The 15,649-nt window shown below is 41.1% G+C and overlaps 1 protein-coding gene across 1 annotated transcript in view; it reads left to right on the top strand.

Annotated features, from left to right (window-relative positions):
* Positions 1–4,718, top strand: part of STK39 (serine/threonine kinase 39) — a 228,834-nt gene extending 224,116 nt beyond the window's left edge. The window contains exon 18 of the mRNA XM_034642208.1: positions 3,197–4,718. Coding sequence (XP_034498099.1) covers positions 3,197–3,271 — 75 coding nt within the window. The 3' untranslated portion in view covers positions 3,272–4,718. The remainder of the gene's footprint in view (positions 1–3,196) is intronic.
* The last annotated feature ends 10,931 nt before the right edge of the window (positions 4,719–15,649 follow it).

The following is a 15,649-nucleotide window of genomic DNA, read 5'->3' as shown; positions in this document are numbered from 1 at the left end:
TCTTTACAAGACGGATTCAAGATTTTTCGTTTACCCATTATTGGATATTTTGTTTTTATTTCTAGTCATTTCCACCTCCTGCTATTCCCATTGCCAAATTTCTGATGTATCTTTGACATCCACTGATGTGTTTCCCTTTGGCTAGCCCCTCCTTGTCACTGCCAGCAGCCGCCCTTGCTCCTGCAGTGTTTGTCATTTGCCTTTTAATTGCACACATTGTGTCTGCCCCCATTCACTGCATTGAGAAAATTACATTAGCAGTAGTGGAGGAAGAAAGGAAGGTTTAGGGAGATACTCAAGCAGTGGTTGTGGAACAAGAAAATTGGTGGTGGTGGAGAGGTATCCCCCTGCCTGTCTGACAAACAGCCATGGGAAAATATCTTGGCTGAAAAGCCTTCTGTGTCATTTTGTTAAAAGTGATAAGGAGAAGAATGGTTCTGATCTTACTGCGCCTGACAACACAGTGAATCTTGTCAAGTAAAACTAGAGAAATCATTGGACAGGCACAAAGTAAATTTTTTAAATGCCAACTTCTATTTCTACCCTTTAGGCTATTGATTTTCGTATATAAGCATAAGTACTGACACCATTATTTTAAAGATAATTACTTAAAAATACTCAAGTTGTATATTCTAATTAGCTGCTTTTTGTAAGGGAAAATGTTGGGATGACAATGGGCTGAGTTTATGTACTGGGTTTTGGAGCAGTGCAAAGCAGCTTCATCGTGATGATTGGAAAAGGCTTTTTTTTTTTTTTCCACATGGGAAACTAATTGTTTTGACAATAATTTAGCAGGAATTAGGCCAAGAAAAGGTTTGTGTGGTCCTTTGGTGATTAATTGCCCATTCCCAGTCATTTATCAAACTTTTTTCTCCCCACTCGTACTTACACAATGTCCAGTTCTGATTTATGCACTCTGAAGAGGCAGCCTGGAATGGCAATCTGAGTACTGTGTGTGAAAGAGAGAAAGAGGGAGTTGAAAAAAAANAAAAAAAAAAAAAAAAAAAAAAAAAAAATATATATATATATATATATATATATATATATGTTTTGAATTAGGACAAGTGAGAGATTTGATGAGCAATGACTTGTTTCCAGTTCCTTTTAATTTTGAAGAAAAATCAAAGTATTTGACACACTATAGTTTGGGCCAATTTTAGGCAATAAATCTAAAATATTATAAACAAAATTCTGTTATAGAAAAATAAGTTATCTATTGTGAGCCCTTCTACTTGGTAACCACTTTTTTCCTGGCCAGTTTTATAGAGGATGCCTTTTGGTAAAAACCATATTACCCTCAGTGACCTGTTAAATCGCTTTTGTTTTCATAATTTGTTTTAATAACTGCAAATCTGTACATCTTAATTCCCTTCACCTATTTCTCCCATCTCCCCTACCCCCTCCTTTCTGGCAACCACCAGTTTGTTCTCTGTTTTCAAGAGTCTGTTTCACTGTTGTTCATTTGTTTTGTGTTTTAGAGTCCACATATAAATGAAATCAATGAAATTGTCCTTCTCTGGCTAAACTTATCTCACTTAGCATATTATCCTTTACGTCCATCCTTGTTGCAAATGGCAAAATCTATTCCTTTTTATGGATGAGTAATATTGCATTATATATATATTCCACACTTTTATCCATTTATCTGTAGATGGACACTTAGGTCGGTTTGTTATCTTGGCTACTGTAAATAATGCTGCAATAAACATAGGAGTGCATAGATCCTTTCAAATTAGTGTTTTCATTTTCCTTGGGAAAATACCAAGTAGTGAAAGTGCTGGATCGTATGGTATTTCTATTTTTGGCTTTTAGAGGAACCTCCATACTCTTTTCCACCGTGGTTGTACCAACTTGCATTTCCACCCAACAGTGCGCAAAGGTTACATTCTCTTGATATCCTTGCCAACATTTGTTATTTCTTGTCTTTTGACACTAGCCCATCTGACAGGTGTGAGGTGATATCTTATTTGCTTTTGATTTACATTTTCCTAATGATTAGTGATGTTGAATATCTTTTCTTATGGATGTTGGCCATCTCTATATCTTCTTTGGAAAAATGTTCAGGTCCTCTGCCCATTTTTTATTGGGTTATGTGGGAGTTTTTGTTATTGAGTTGTAGGAATCACATTTTGGGTTACTGACCCTTTATCAGATACAGAATTTGCAAATATCATCTCCCATTCACGTTACCTTTTTCATTTTGGTGATGGTTTCTTTTGCTGTGTAAAAGCTTTTTATTTTGGTGTAGTTCCAATAGTTTGTTAGCTTTTCTTCCCTTACCTGAGAAGACAGGTCCAGAAAATTGTTGCTAAGGCTGATGTATAAGAGATGACCGCCTATGTTTGTTTGGTAGGATTTTGGTGGTTTTAGGTCAATTCACTTCGAGTTTATTTTTTGTGTACGTTATAAGAAAGTGGCCTAGTTTCATTCTTTGCATATAGCTGTCCAGTTTTCCCAGCACCATTTATTGAAGAGGCATCTTTTCCTCGTTGTATACTTTTGCCTCCCTTTTGTAGATTGACCAAATAGGTATGGGTGTGTTTCTGGGCTCTCTCTGTTTCATGATCTGTGTGTGTTTGTGCCAGTACCATACTATTGTGATTACTATAGCTTTGTAGATCTTGAAATCTGGGATTGTGATGCCTTCCTGCTTTGTTCTTCTTTTTCAAAATTGCTTTGGCTATTTGGAGTCTTTTGTGGTTCCATACAAACTATGATATTCTAGTTCTGTGAAAAATACTGTTGGTATTTTGATAGGGATTACAGTGAGTAATATGGATAATTTAATAATTTTTCCATTCCATGAGCATGGTATATCTTCCCATTTGTGCCTTCAGCTGATTTCATTAGTGTCTTATTGTTTTCAAAGTTATAGGTCTTTCACTTTTTTGCCTAATTTATTCCAAGGTATTTTATCATAATCCTTTAAAAATGATTAAGGAGCTCTAATTTGAAAGTATATTTAAAATCACTTTCTTGGCAGTTTCAAAGCCTTAAACCTGCAGACTGTGGTGTTTTAACGGGAACAAATCCTTTCCCTCCCGTTTTCTGCACTTGATAGCATGGGGACCAGATTTGTTACAGTAGTCATTCAAAAGGGTGATTCTCTGTCCTGGAAGACATGGGACACTGGCCCCATACAGACTGTACCTTTGCTTGGATCAACTGGCATTGAAGCGTCTTTTTCCCTTTTCAGGCTTCAGGTTGTGATGGGTCGGAGATTCCTGATGAAGTGAAGCTGATCGGGTTTGCTCAGTTGAGTGTCAGCTGATGTATGTCCCTTGACATCTCCCTCATCTGTCGTGCCCCCCACCTCCCAACACTCCCCTCACCCTGCCTCCCACCCCCTCACTCCCAGTTCCCGCAAAATCAGAAGATTGTGAAGAGTCTGGCTTCAATGAAATGGGATAAAAAGAATTTTTTTAAACTTACAACACTCCGAGTTCTGCTTTATTCTCTAGCAATCCACAGTATGAGAACAAGCAAATGCCACAGCTGCACGACTGTTGCTAATTTTTCCAAAAGCTGTTTAATATTCTTAGCAATCAATTCGGATATCCCTTAAGTGAAAAGAATCTGAAATACACTCAGGTGGTCCTATTTATTGGCAACAAAAGGAATTTTTTCTATCAGAAGCCTATTTCTTCTCTCATTGTTGTTCTTTCTGTTCTACTTTAATTGTACATCTGACAATACTGCCTCTTTTATGTTGTATTTAGAAATTAATATACTTATAAAATTAAGATTTATTAGCCAAACTTGAATTCTAGTTTTAAAACTGACTGTGAATTTTATTTTTCATATATTTATGCATTACACACCTTAGCTATAAGAAGAAAAGTTTTTGATTATATGCTTCTTGCAGTTAATCTCGTTATTTAAACAAAAAATTTCAGGTCTATCTTTGGAGTATTTATAAATTTCGATTTTTGAAATGACTGAATTAGGAACTAGGATGCTTATTCTTTTGGTTTGTTTGCCGAAAAACCAATCCACAATCTGATTGTCTCTTGGGAGAGGGAGGTGCCTTGCAAACTTTCATATTAAGAATGTGCCTGAGGCTGCTTTACTCTGGAATAGTCTCAGATCTAAAGTTTCCTCTCCATCAAGTGGCATATGTAAGTTTTGCTTCATTGGAACGTATAGAATGCTATATAAAGTGTTGCCATTCTATTAGACTGCTCATTATGTACCCATCTCTGATTTGACTTCTCCTTAAGTGATAGGATTTGTTGTTCCAAAGGTGATAAACTTGAAGCTACCAGAATCTGAGTTTTACTTGAAATTCTGCAGAATACCCAGATGGAGTGAAAAATAGAAAGGGTTTTGTGCAATGAAGAAAAAGGTAAAATGCTGTTCAGTTTCAAGAATAAATACTTTCAACCCAAGTAGCCCTCTGCTTGACTATATATTACAGAATAGTAAACCTTAGGATTTTCAAAATTGGAGTCTAAACTTTCAGGGAGGTGGGCTCCCAGGATGGTACCATTGCTCTTTCCTAGCTAACCCTAGATATGGCAGCTCTTTAATGTACTTTAAAAAGCAAATATATATTACTAAGGAAAGAAAAAGTTATTTATAATTGCCTTGTCATAATTGTTAAGGTGTTCTAGAGCCATTTGCATACAATTTAATGTAATTTCATTCCATTCTATTGTTTACACAACGATTACTCAAAGATGACTGCAAAGGTAAAAGGAAAATAAAAGTGTATTGCACAAAGTGATTGTGTCCCCTTGTGTCCTTCCTCCTCCAGGTATTACCTGCATGGCAGTGGGGCTAGGTAGCATTTTTATGCCTCCTAAGAACTATGAAGTGAAAAGTGCCCTCAAGGGAACAAGGCAACCATTCAGTCAGAGAATCAGGTTTGACAAATATTCACACTCCATGAGACAGACCGTTTGAATTCAAACCCTAGGGCTGCAGGGAACAAGAGAAAAAGAATCCTTACCACCCGCTTCGTTTTAGCCTGGAGGCTTGGAGTGCTTACGATTTTTCTAAGGCCCGGGTTCTGATATCCAGAGCATATTCTGCACGCTGTATACACCTTGTAGACAAAACCAGTATAAGACAAGACCCTCCTCATCTTCTGAGAAAGTAAAACATGCATGGAGAACCCTTGTTTTGCAACATAGTAATAAGTATCATAGAATGATGTATGCTCAGAGTCCCGTATCCTTACTGATTTTATGTGAATGTACATAAACCCCCTCAAATACTAAGACAAAGATTGTTTTAAAATGAAGGGCCCATAAGAACTGGTTAACAGTATGAACACCACTGTCAAGGCCATACACAGACATGACATGCGAGGCCCTGCAGAATTGTTGGAGGAGGACAAAGCTCAGGCTGAGAGCGTCCAATCCACCAGTCGCGAAGAGGTGTCTGAGCAGATACAGCCCACTCTGTAACATTTTTCTTTTTAGGAGAAATACATTTTTTCCTAGTACTAAAGCCTGGAATGAAATTTCTCTAGGAAATTAAACTTATGTATTCAGAAACTTCAAAACTCTCAAAACAGTCCTACAGTACACACATAGTAAATTTTGGACACGCTTACCTTTTCTAGTACTTTCAGCAGATGCCCAGAGGCAGGTAATGTGATAGGAAGTGCCAGTCATCAAGGAGCTGAGAGCGTGGTCCAAGCAGTACTGTACTCGGAAAGTGTAAAGGCATGAGTGCGCTATGTATCCTTCAGGCAATCCTCCATGACTGTTTCCCTTAACCAAGCTTTCGATTAAAGAGGACACGCAGCAGTGCAGTGCTGTGGTTCTGTTCACTGGCAAGGACCAAAGCTTCACTGAGCACATATTTGGTATTATCTGTTTGCACAGATTCCTATGCCTTGACAAACAGGTTGGTTCACAACCTCTTGGTAAGATCAAGGCACCCATGGGGCGCCTGGGTGGCACGGCGGTTAAGCGTCTGCCTTCGGCTCAGGGCGTGATCCCGGCGTTATGGGATCGAGCCCCACATCAGGCTCCTCTGCTATGAGCCTGCTTCTTCCTCTCCCACTCCCCCTACTTGTGTTCCCTCTCTCGCTGGCTGTCTCTATCTCTGTCGAATAAATAAATAAAATCTTTAAAAAAAAAAAAAAAAGATCAAGGCACCCATGGCTGTCTAAATTCATATAAGAACTGTTCTGTGTCCAGGGTGCTTCTATTGTGGTTAATTTGCAAAGTTGTAAAAAAAAAGTTCCCTTTTATCTCATTTTAACTCCAATATATCATTGTTATGTGAACAAAATGGTTTTCTGTGTTTAAAATAACTTTTAGGGGGTACCTGGGTGGCTCAGTTGGTTAAGCATCCAACTCTTGATCTCGGCTCAGGTCTTGATCTCAGGGTCATGAGTTCAAGCCCCACGTTGGGCTCCACTTAAGAAAAAGAAAAACTTTTAGAGACACCCATAAATCATGTGTGATGAAAATTTTTCTAAAGTACCCTTGTAAGTTCCTTATGTGTTGCATCTCTTATGTGCTGGTAGAATAAACATGGTGGATGGCCACCTCCTCTTCCTGTCTGGTAGGGTGAGGTAGTAGTCTTTAGGGGGAGACCCAAGAATCCCCTCAAAAAAACAGTCCTATGTACAACGATTTTAGCACGTAAAAATTTCAGATTCATATTTTTCAATCACTCATTTCAGTAATGAACCTATGGTCTATTTAGTTTTAAGCAATATTCCTCCCATGTGAACCCTCCAAGTTACATTACAGAGATGGTGAGGATGAGCCCATTCACATTGGAAGACTTCTGTGAAACATTCGGATTCACATTTGACAGTAAGTGATCCTAGGTCTTTTTTCTTGGAAGCCTATTTGATAACAAACTGTTGCTTAGTGAGACCCATTTAGGGTTGTGATAGGGAGATCATAGGATCAAGTTAAAATGAAATGGTTATACAGTTAAAATTCCACTTACAGGGAATCAGATACACCTTGGTTTTGAGGCACATAATTTATTGTCAGAGCTGTTAGGCAATCCTAGCTAACGACCCTTGGCTCTCACCAGGATGTGAAGGGGCAGGTTGAGAGTGTATGGTGTGCCATGGTGGGTGGGGCTAGAACATTCCCCCTTGGGGCCAGAAGGTCCCAGCCTAGAGCCACCTAATGCTTTCCGGGGTTCTAAGTTTTAAGACGTCTGTGACTAGGCCTAGCAGCCATAAACAAATGGCTTTCAAGTAATTTCCATTGTGTATCTGCATGAACTAAAAATTTGAGTGTAATGGGTTTGGTTATAAGTGAGTGTTCTCTTAAAGCTGATGCAATCTACCTGGAGTTTGGTGCTTGGGATGTGGCTCCAGGAATAATAAAAACACTTTAATGCATATAACTGGTGCAGACGGTAGGAACACTTGTTGAAAGTGATGAAGTGACTGACTTCAACTAACACCCAAACCACCACCCAAAAATGGGGGGGGGGGCTATGCTCTACTGAAAGAGACAAAGCATAAAAAATGGTCAAAAATGCCGGTTGTTTGGGAATCTAAGAACAGTGAAGAAAAATGCACACAATTAGGTTACCAGCCACTGTGCATCTTGTGCCAAACCAACGGATGCTGTTTTTAATCGAGCATCCCCAGGTGAAAAAGCTAAGGGAGATACATAAAACTTCCCCCTGCATGAGTTATAGCATACAAAACATCATTAGCTGAAGTTTATTGAGCCCATGTAATTTAGCTCATAACTCATCAAAGGCCAGGGAATGTTATTAAAAGTTACAATCTTATGCTATTGTTATTTGAATTTGCTACAGAATGATGAAAGGGCAGTAATGGAATAATCATTCCTATAGTGTGTTTGTCCCTCATGTAGAAAACCGGCTTGAGAAACCAAGACTTGTCATTTATCACGGAGGAAGCTGGCCTACTGTCTAGATAGAATAGTCAGTAAAATAGCAGGTACATAATCTGGGAGGAGGAGGAGGAAAGTGGGCTTCTTTACAAAGTGGTATCGACAATACTCTGGTCCAGCCTCACCCAGATGAACAGTTAGGTACTGAACAATTCTGGCAGCACTTACATGAGTTAAGTAATGAAGTTCGGAGTGACTAGTGATCAGAGTAAGAGTGTGTACGCTCAGATTTTTCACATACCTCAGTCTTTTTTTCTCCTCTCCAAACTCTATGGGATTCTGAAAAAGGAAATAAGAGAATCAAAGTGGAGGATTGAGGAAGAGGCATACTGAAATGCCAGCACTGTTCGTCATGTTATCGGGAAACTCTGATTTCAGATCCAGCACTATTTTCCAACGCTCTAGAAAGAACCCTGTATGAAGCTTGGCCATGTGCATTATCCAGTCTGATTCACACAGTCGTCCTGTGATGTTTATGTGTATACTGAGTAACAAGGGAAGACCTAATTCTCAGTGTGGGTTGTAGCAAGTTTGAAAGCCTCTGCTTTAAGCCCTTTTGAATGGTTTTTTTTAATTCTTGCAGCCAAAAGCAGTCACTTTGCTAAGCGCTTTACATCATCTCATCTAATCTTAAGTAACTCTGTTGGTTGAGTTTTATTACCCCATATTACACATGACAGAACTAAACCTTGGAAGGCCAAAGCTGCCCAGAGTCACACAATCAGTGTCACACATGTGGCAGGAACTTGAAGGAAGGTAAATCTAAATCTGGTTCTAAAGCCAACACCCACAATCCTATCAGACAACCTCCCTACATGATACAAGACACACGTTACTGCAGGTTTTCTCTGTGCCAGGCACTAAACCAAAGACTTCCAACTCACCTTGCTGAAGCCTCTCAACAACTCTGGGAAATTAATTGGCTTCATTATGCTGGTTACAGATGAGGGAATAGTTATACAGAGGTCTGAGGTAACTCTTCCAAAGTCAGCCAGCTAGTAGGTAACAGAGAGGAACTGAACCCGTCGGGTGGACTCCGAGGCATTTCCACCAGACCTTCGAGAGCTGCCTCGCTAAGGGCAAACCCAGATTTTGTGGGGCCTGAAATTAATACACTTTGGAGTAGGGAACTCTAAGTTTGGGAACAAAGTTCTTCATGACAGATGAGGTACTGAGTCTCGCAAGGGGCCCTGCCTGCTCTTCCCACTAACTTTGCCACCGAGTCACCGAAGCCGTACCTGCTTTTCAGTTCATGATTCGTATTATAGCTTCTGTGTTCATCAGTCCTCTGTGATGTGGCTTCCAGATCCAGGAAGGCGAGTCATTTTTCCAAGATCAAAGAATGAGAGAGAGTTGTTTCAGCAGGGATGATTTCAGTCTGATTACTTTAAATGCCTTTAAAAAAAAAAAGAATCTAAACAAAAAAATAAACCAATTACATTCTTTGGTAATAAAATGTTAAGACCAAAATAGCTTCTGCTCAGGCTTTGTTGCCGACTGTCACTGTGACCTCACCCAGGTTCAATTTCACTTCGCTAAGCCTCAGTGTACTCATTTTTAGATTGAGGGGGATCAATTAGTTGATCATTAACTTCCTTTCCAACATGAACATTCTAGAGGCCCAAGTGAGCAGACGAATGAATAAACTGGTTCCTGCTTGACTGTACGGGTCTATCTATGCAGCTGTAACAGTTGAGCTGTTGGTGAATTGAGTTTTAGAAATTCTAATCAGTTAATTAGGCTCCTTTGTTATAGCACAGAGTTGTACAGGGAGAGTCAGGATCAACCTATTTGAAGTTAAAAAGATGGACATGTTACTTAGCTTGGCTGTGCTGATTATTTCACAATCTATGTATATCAGAACTTCAAGTTGTACACCTTAAATATGTAGTTTTTATTTCTCAATTATACCTGTAGACATGGTCTTAAAATATTAAAAATATTTCTATTTCTGGGCCTATACCCTCAACAGGAGCCATTCCATCAAAGCTCTTTTCTGTCCCCATAGAGCTCCTGCTGCGAGAGGAGTGAAAGGAAGTGTGTTGAGGAAAGGAGAGGTGAGGAGGGAGACACCTGACCAACCATCCTACCCACTCACACTGGCATTCTTGGGTAAAGCAGCCACAGCTTCCCTGTCGACTCCAAAGATCTAACTTAAAACCAGGATCTTAGAGATTGCACATTCCTATCCTTTCTAGCATTTCTGTCTTGTAAATAGTTAATGATTAAATTAAGGTTAAAGATAGTTAACATTAGGTGCATGGGAGTGGCTCGGATGGTTGAGCGTCCACCTTCAGCTCAGGTCATGATTGCAGGGTCCTGGGATTGAGCCCTACATCGGGCTCCCTGCTCAGCGGGGAGTCTGCTTCTCTCTCTCTCTCCGTTTCTTGTGCTCTGTTTCTCTCTTGAATAAATAAAATCTTAAAAAAAATAGTTAACATTACTAAAAATACTAAACACAGAGTAACTACCTTATTCCAAGTGCTTCTCATATGTATGATCTCTTAATCTTATAACTATGCAAAGCAGGTATGCTTGTGTCCAAATTACAGATAAAGGAAATGAAGTTCAGAGAAGTTCAGTAACTTACCCAAGAGTCAACAGCTAGTAAATGGCAGTACTGGAATTTGAATTCACATGTATCTTCCTACTAGGCCAATTGCCTCCCCAATAAATCTGCATTTCCCCTATATTATGTTTTTTGATTGCCCTCTAAACAACTAATAGAGTAGAAGCTGTTTACAGGAGTAGTTGCAAAGGAGACTTGGTAATGTGGTCTGGTACACACCCTTACTCAACATGTGTTGGAAAATACAATATAACTGGCGAGAAAATAAAAATCCATTGGGAGACATATATTGTTGAAAACCAATGACTTCAGTCAGACCAGCAAAGAATCCAGGTATAAAAATTGCAAATGGCAGTTACAGGATGATCAAGAAAAAGACGGTCTGCCTGGGTAGTAGCATTTTCAGCTGTTCCTCTGTGTTGGCAGCCTTTCAAACCCATACAACTACTAAATGCATTAGTATAAGGAAGACTGTGATAACACCACAGTCAGCTGTGTAAAATGAATTTAAGAGTGACTGACAGATATGTAGACTTGAAGTAGCAAATTGCTGAAAAGATCAGCTCAGAACTGTGAAACGGAATGATGCTTCGGTGTGGGTTAAAAGAGAAAGGGTTGACATGTCCATCACTAGAGCCACCTTGGGGATCACGCAAGGATTTCTTCAACTTCTCAGTACCAGCATGGTATAGAATAAGGCTCAACTTCTCATTGAAGTGTCACCTGGACCATGCTCACTACCATAAAATTCACCTTTGAGTCTAAATCCTTTCTATCCCTTGTTTTATATAGTTCTTTGCCCTCCATCAAGAAGATAGGAGACTTATATGTAAACACTGATATAATGCTGAGCTCCATGTGATAAACCCTGTACATTTCAGGAAGTCGTTTGGTGTTGCCTTTTAAAAAGAGTATCATCAATGCCTGTGCTCCACTTGTGCAGGGAGCCTTTGCATTTTTGTCATTGAGTTTCCGAATATTTTGCAGTATTTTACAGCACAGCAGTGTGGCCAACCCCGATCAATTAGACATGTCTGAAGAGAGCTACACCATGGAAATAAGAATCCTGTGACTATTCTATTAACAGCCATATACATAAGACTTAACTTAGACAAATTGTGCAATAATTGAATGGATAAACGAAGGCTATTATAATTATATAATTCTCTCAAATTTAGACTTACTGAATCTGTTTTTTAAAAGATCGCAGGATTTCAAAGGTCATCTGTTCTAATCTCCTGGCAACCTTTCTTAGGACCCAGGTTTTCTAACTCCCAGCCTTGTGTTTTTTTGTGCTCTGCATAGAAAGAAATTCCTTTACTATTAAAAAGAAATGTCATACAAATATGAGACCAGTTTTTTGAGTGGGATCAATGTTTGTGTTTCTGAAGATTTTAATCTTAGAAAGAATATATTAAATGCAGATGATCCCAAAAACACCATCCACAGAGACACCAGGTCAGGAATAACCACGTTGATTACACAAGGAGATATTTGATATATAAACAAAGTTCCATCAAGTCACCTTGAAATCCTTAGCTGCAGAAAAAATGATTAATTTTTCAACAATGACTGAGCCAGAGAAGCTTATCTACTCCTGTGTTCTCTGCTGAAGACAGCTAAGACTCCATGTTCATTCTTTGTCCTTGAGTTCACAATTGATGTCTACGAGCTGGTCGTTTTTGGAGGGTCAACCTCAAAAGAGCTCTCGGACCAAAGCCCATTCAAAATGAGGAGGGAGAGCTAGGCACTCAACTATGAGGATTTTTCCTCAAACACATTCTTAAAAGCAGCATTTTCGCCACATAGCCCAAAACACAGGACGATAGGAGTGTAGTTGTCAAATTTTATAGGTTCTTGGGTGAATATGGAGCCTTGTAATACCTTGCATTGGTCTTAAAATACAATCAGTCTCTGGTCTACGAAAAAAAAAAAATTCTTATGTACAGATTGAATCCTGTCTCCTTCCCCAGGGCTTATCTTCTACCAAAGACCTCCTTGCTGTCCTGAGTGTAGAGATAGAGAGCTAAGGGTCTCTACATTGTCCGGTTCCCCATCATTTCCATGATCTTCTCTCCTACTTTCCTCTGCTCTCTGAACTTCAGCCACACCCAACTTCCTTGTTGTCTTTTAACACACCAGGCACTGCTTTAGTTATTCCTTTGGAAACAGGCTTCTCCCAGTTCTCCTTGGCTAATTCCCTCTCCTCCAAGTCTTTGCATAAGCGTTACTTCCTTAACGAGGCCTCCATGAGCTTTGTATTTAAAATTGAAACCTTTAAGAGGTGGTCCAAGATGGTGGCATAAGAAGACCCTGAGCTCACCTCCGTTTACAAACACACTGAATCTACACCTATACATAGAGCAGTTTCCCCTGAAGAACTGAGGGCTTATTGAACAGCATGAAAAAAGAAATGATAGGTTCTCCTGTGGACCTCCACCTCCCACCTGGCCATGGCAGGAGTTGTCCAAAGTGGCTCCAGGTCCCCTCCCACAGTGGCCCAGTGCAAACCTTGCGATCACCATGTCCCTGCATGTTTTCCTGCAGGCCAACCCCGCAACCTGCCCACAGCATCCAAAGCAGCACCACCAGCATGGCAGTGTGCAAGCAGCCCCAGTGGAGGTCAGCACCACCCCAAAGTGACTCCTGTCCCAGGGAGAGGACAAGAAAACTACACATACCAGTTCAACTGCGGACCCAGCTGTGGGCTGGTGGCAGACATTTGCTCTGACTGCATGTCCCACCCACCAGCAAAAGCTTCTCAGGGGACAACACAAGAACATCCTACAGTTTGTTGCTACCACAGCCCTAGCAAACACCTGCTCTGACCTAACTCAAGCCCAAGGCAGCCCAAGACTGGCCACTATCAACACAGAGACCAAACTTTACCCACAACAGCCAAGGAGAGCCATTGCAGACAACTAGACTGAAGGGAAATGTGGCTAAGCCACAGCAGTAGGGTACATGCAACACGCATAGGAGTTACTCCTGAAGTACCAGGTTCTGGTGAACCAGGAACATTGTACTGCAGGGCACCACAGGACCTCTTCTTAAGGCCACTACTTTCAAGAGCAGGAGATGTAGCTGACTTTTCTAACACATAGAAATAGACACAGGCAAAGTGAGGAGATGGAGGAATATGTCCCAAATGAAAGAACAGGACAACATCCCAGCAAGAGAACTAAGCAAAATGGAGAGAATAATAACACTGGGAATTGAGTAGGGAACCTCAGTGAGACCTTCAACGAACAGAAAACATAAAGAACCATTTAGAGATGAAGAACTCGATAACTGAAATTAAAATTACACTAGAGGGGGAAAAAAAGTAAGACAAAGAGAAGCAGGAGAATGGATCAGTGACCTGGAGGATAAAGTAATGGAAAGCAATCAAGCTGAAGAGGAGAAAGAAAAAAATGCAAAACAAACAAAAAAGTTTAGGGGACCTGAACAACATCAAGTGTAATAGCATTTGTACTATAGGGAATCCCAGAAGGAGAACATAGAAAGGGGAAGAAAATTTATTTGAAAAAATAATAGCTGAAAACTTCCTGAATCTTGGGATGGAAACAGAAATCCAGAACCAGGAGGCAGAGAGCCCCCAACAAAATCAGCCCAAGGAAGTCCACACAAACACACTTAGTAATTAAAATGGCAAAAAGTAGTAATAAAGAGAATTTTAAAAGCAACAATAAAAAACAGTTACACACAAGGGAAATTCCATAAGGCTATCAGCTGATTTTTTAGCAGAAACTTTGTAGGCCAGAAGGGCATGGCATGATCTATTCAAAGTGCTGAAAGAGAAACATCTGCAACCAAGGATACTTTATGTAACAAGGCTGTCATTCAGAATAGAAGGTGAGTTGAAGTTTCCAAGACAAACAAGTTAAAGGAATTCATCACAACCAAAATCAGCCTTACAAGAAATATTAAAGGGTACTCTGTGAGTGGAAAGGAAAAACCATAAGCAGGAGTAAGGAAAGTAGGAAGAATGAAAACAGTAAAATTAAATATACCCATATAAAAAAAAATCAGTCAAAGGATTCACAAAACAAATAAAATTCATGAAATAGAATAAACAAAAATGCATTTATTATGCAAATGGAAGTGAAAAGAAAGCTGGGGTAGCAATACTTATATCAAACAAAATAGACTTTAAAACAGACTGTAGCAGGCGGTTGGGAGTTAAGATGGCGGAGGAGTAGGGGACCCCTTTTACAGCCAGTCCCCTGAGTCGAGGTGGATAGGTACCAGACCAGCCTGAACATCCACGGAATCAGCCTGAGACGCAGGAAGATACATCTGGATCTCTACACATGAACATGTCCAGCGCTGAGTATTGAGGTACGAAGCGGGGAGCCGTGAAACCGCGCACAGATATCGGAAGATAAACGGAAGGGGGAGGGAGCTGCCGCATTCGGGTGCCGGGAAGCGGTAGCCACCTGCACAGGGGAGCAGGCAGACTTGTGGACGCGAAACAGCAGACTGGGACCGTGAGCGGGGAGCGCACACCACCAGGCATCTCACGGAACTCTGGTGCACTCACTGGATCCAGACTGAGACCGGGAGCTCCAGGAGCCCGCGCGGGGCGGCTGGCAGAGGGCGGCTGGTGGCGTTAGAAACACAAAGGACAGAGGCGCGCCGGCCCTGGAAGTGAGGGCTGGGACGCCAGGTGTGGGGCGCACATCCCGGGATGCTGCAGGGTTAGGCAGCACCAACAGTAACAGAGTTAAAGTGTCCAGAACATCAGTGGAGAACGGTCTGCGATCCCTCTGTTCTGAGACAGAGGCTGAGATTTGGCCACTGCTGCTCTGACTCTCAGAAGAGGCACAGCAGACCGCCAGGGAAAGCCGCCATAGAACAAAAGCCTGGAAATACCGGCTCACAGCATGCCCATCCCCATCCGCCCTCACAGGGGACACAGAGACTCTACCCAAATAGGGGCTGCCTGAGTATCGGCGTGGCAGCCCCCTCCCCAAGAAGGCAGGCTGAAAAATCAAGAAGCCCACATCCCAGGGCCCGCCGGGTGGCGCAGTCATTGAGTGCCTGTCTTCAGCTCAGGGCGTGATCCCGGCGTTCCAGAAAGGAGTCCCTCATCGGGCTCCTCCGCTGGGAGCCTGCTTCTTCCTCTCCCACTCCCCTGCTTGGGTTCCCTCTCTCGCTGGTTGTCTCTCTGCCACATAAATAAATAAAATCTTTAAAGAAGAAGTCCACATACCTAAGATCCCTATAA

This window comes from Ailuropoda melanoleuca, chromosome 2 (assembly GCF_002007445.2).
Source record: "Ailuropoda melanoleuca isolate Jingjing chromosome 2, ASM200744v2, whole genome shotgun sequence".
Classification (NCBI taxonomy): Eukaryota; Metazoa; Chordata; class Mammalia; order Carnivora; family Ursidae; genus Ailuropoda; species Ailuropoda melanoleuca.
This window is presented reverse-complemented; position numbering and strand designations above follow the sequence as displayed.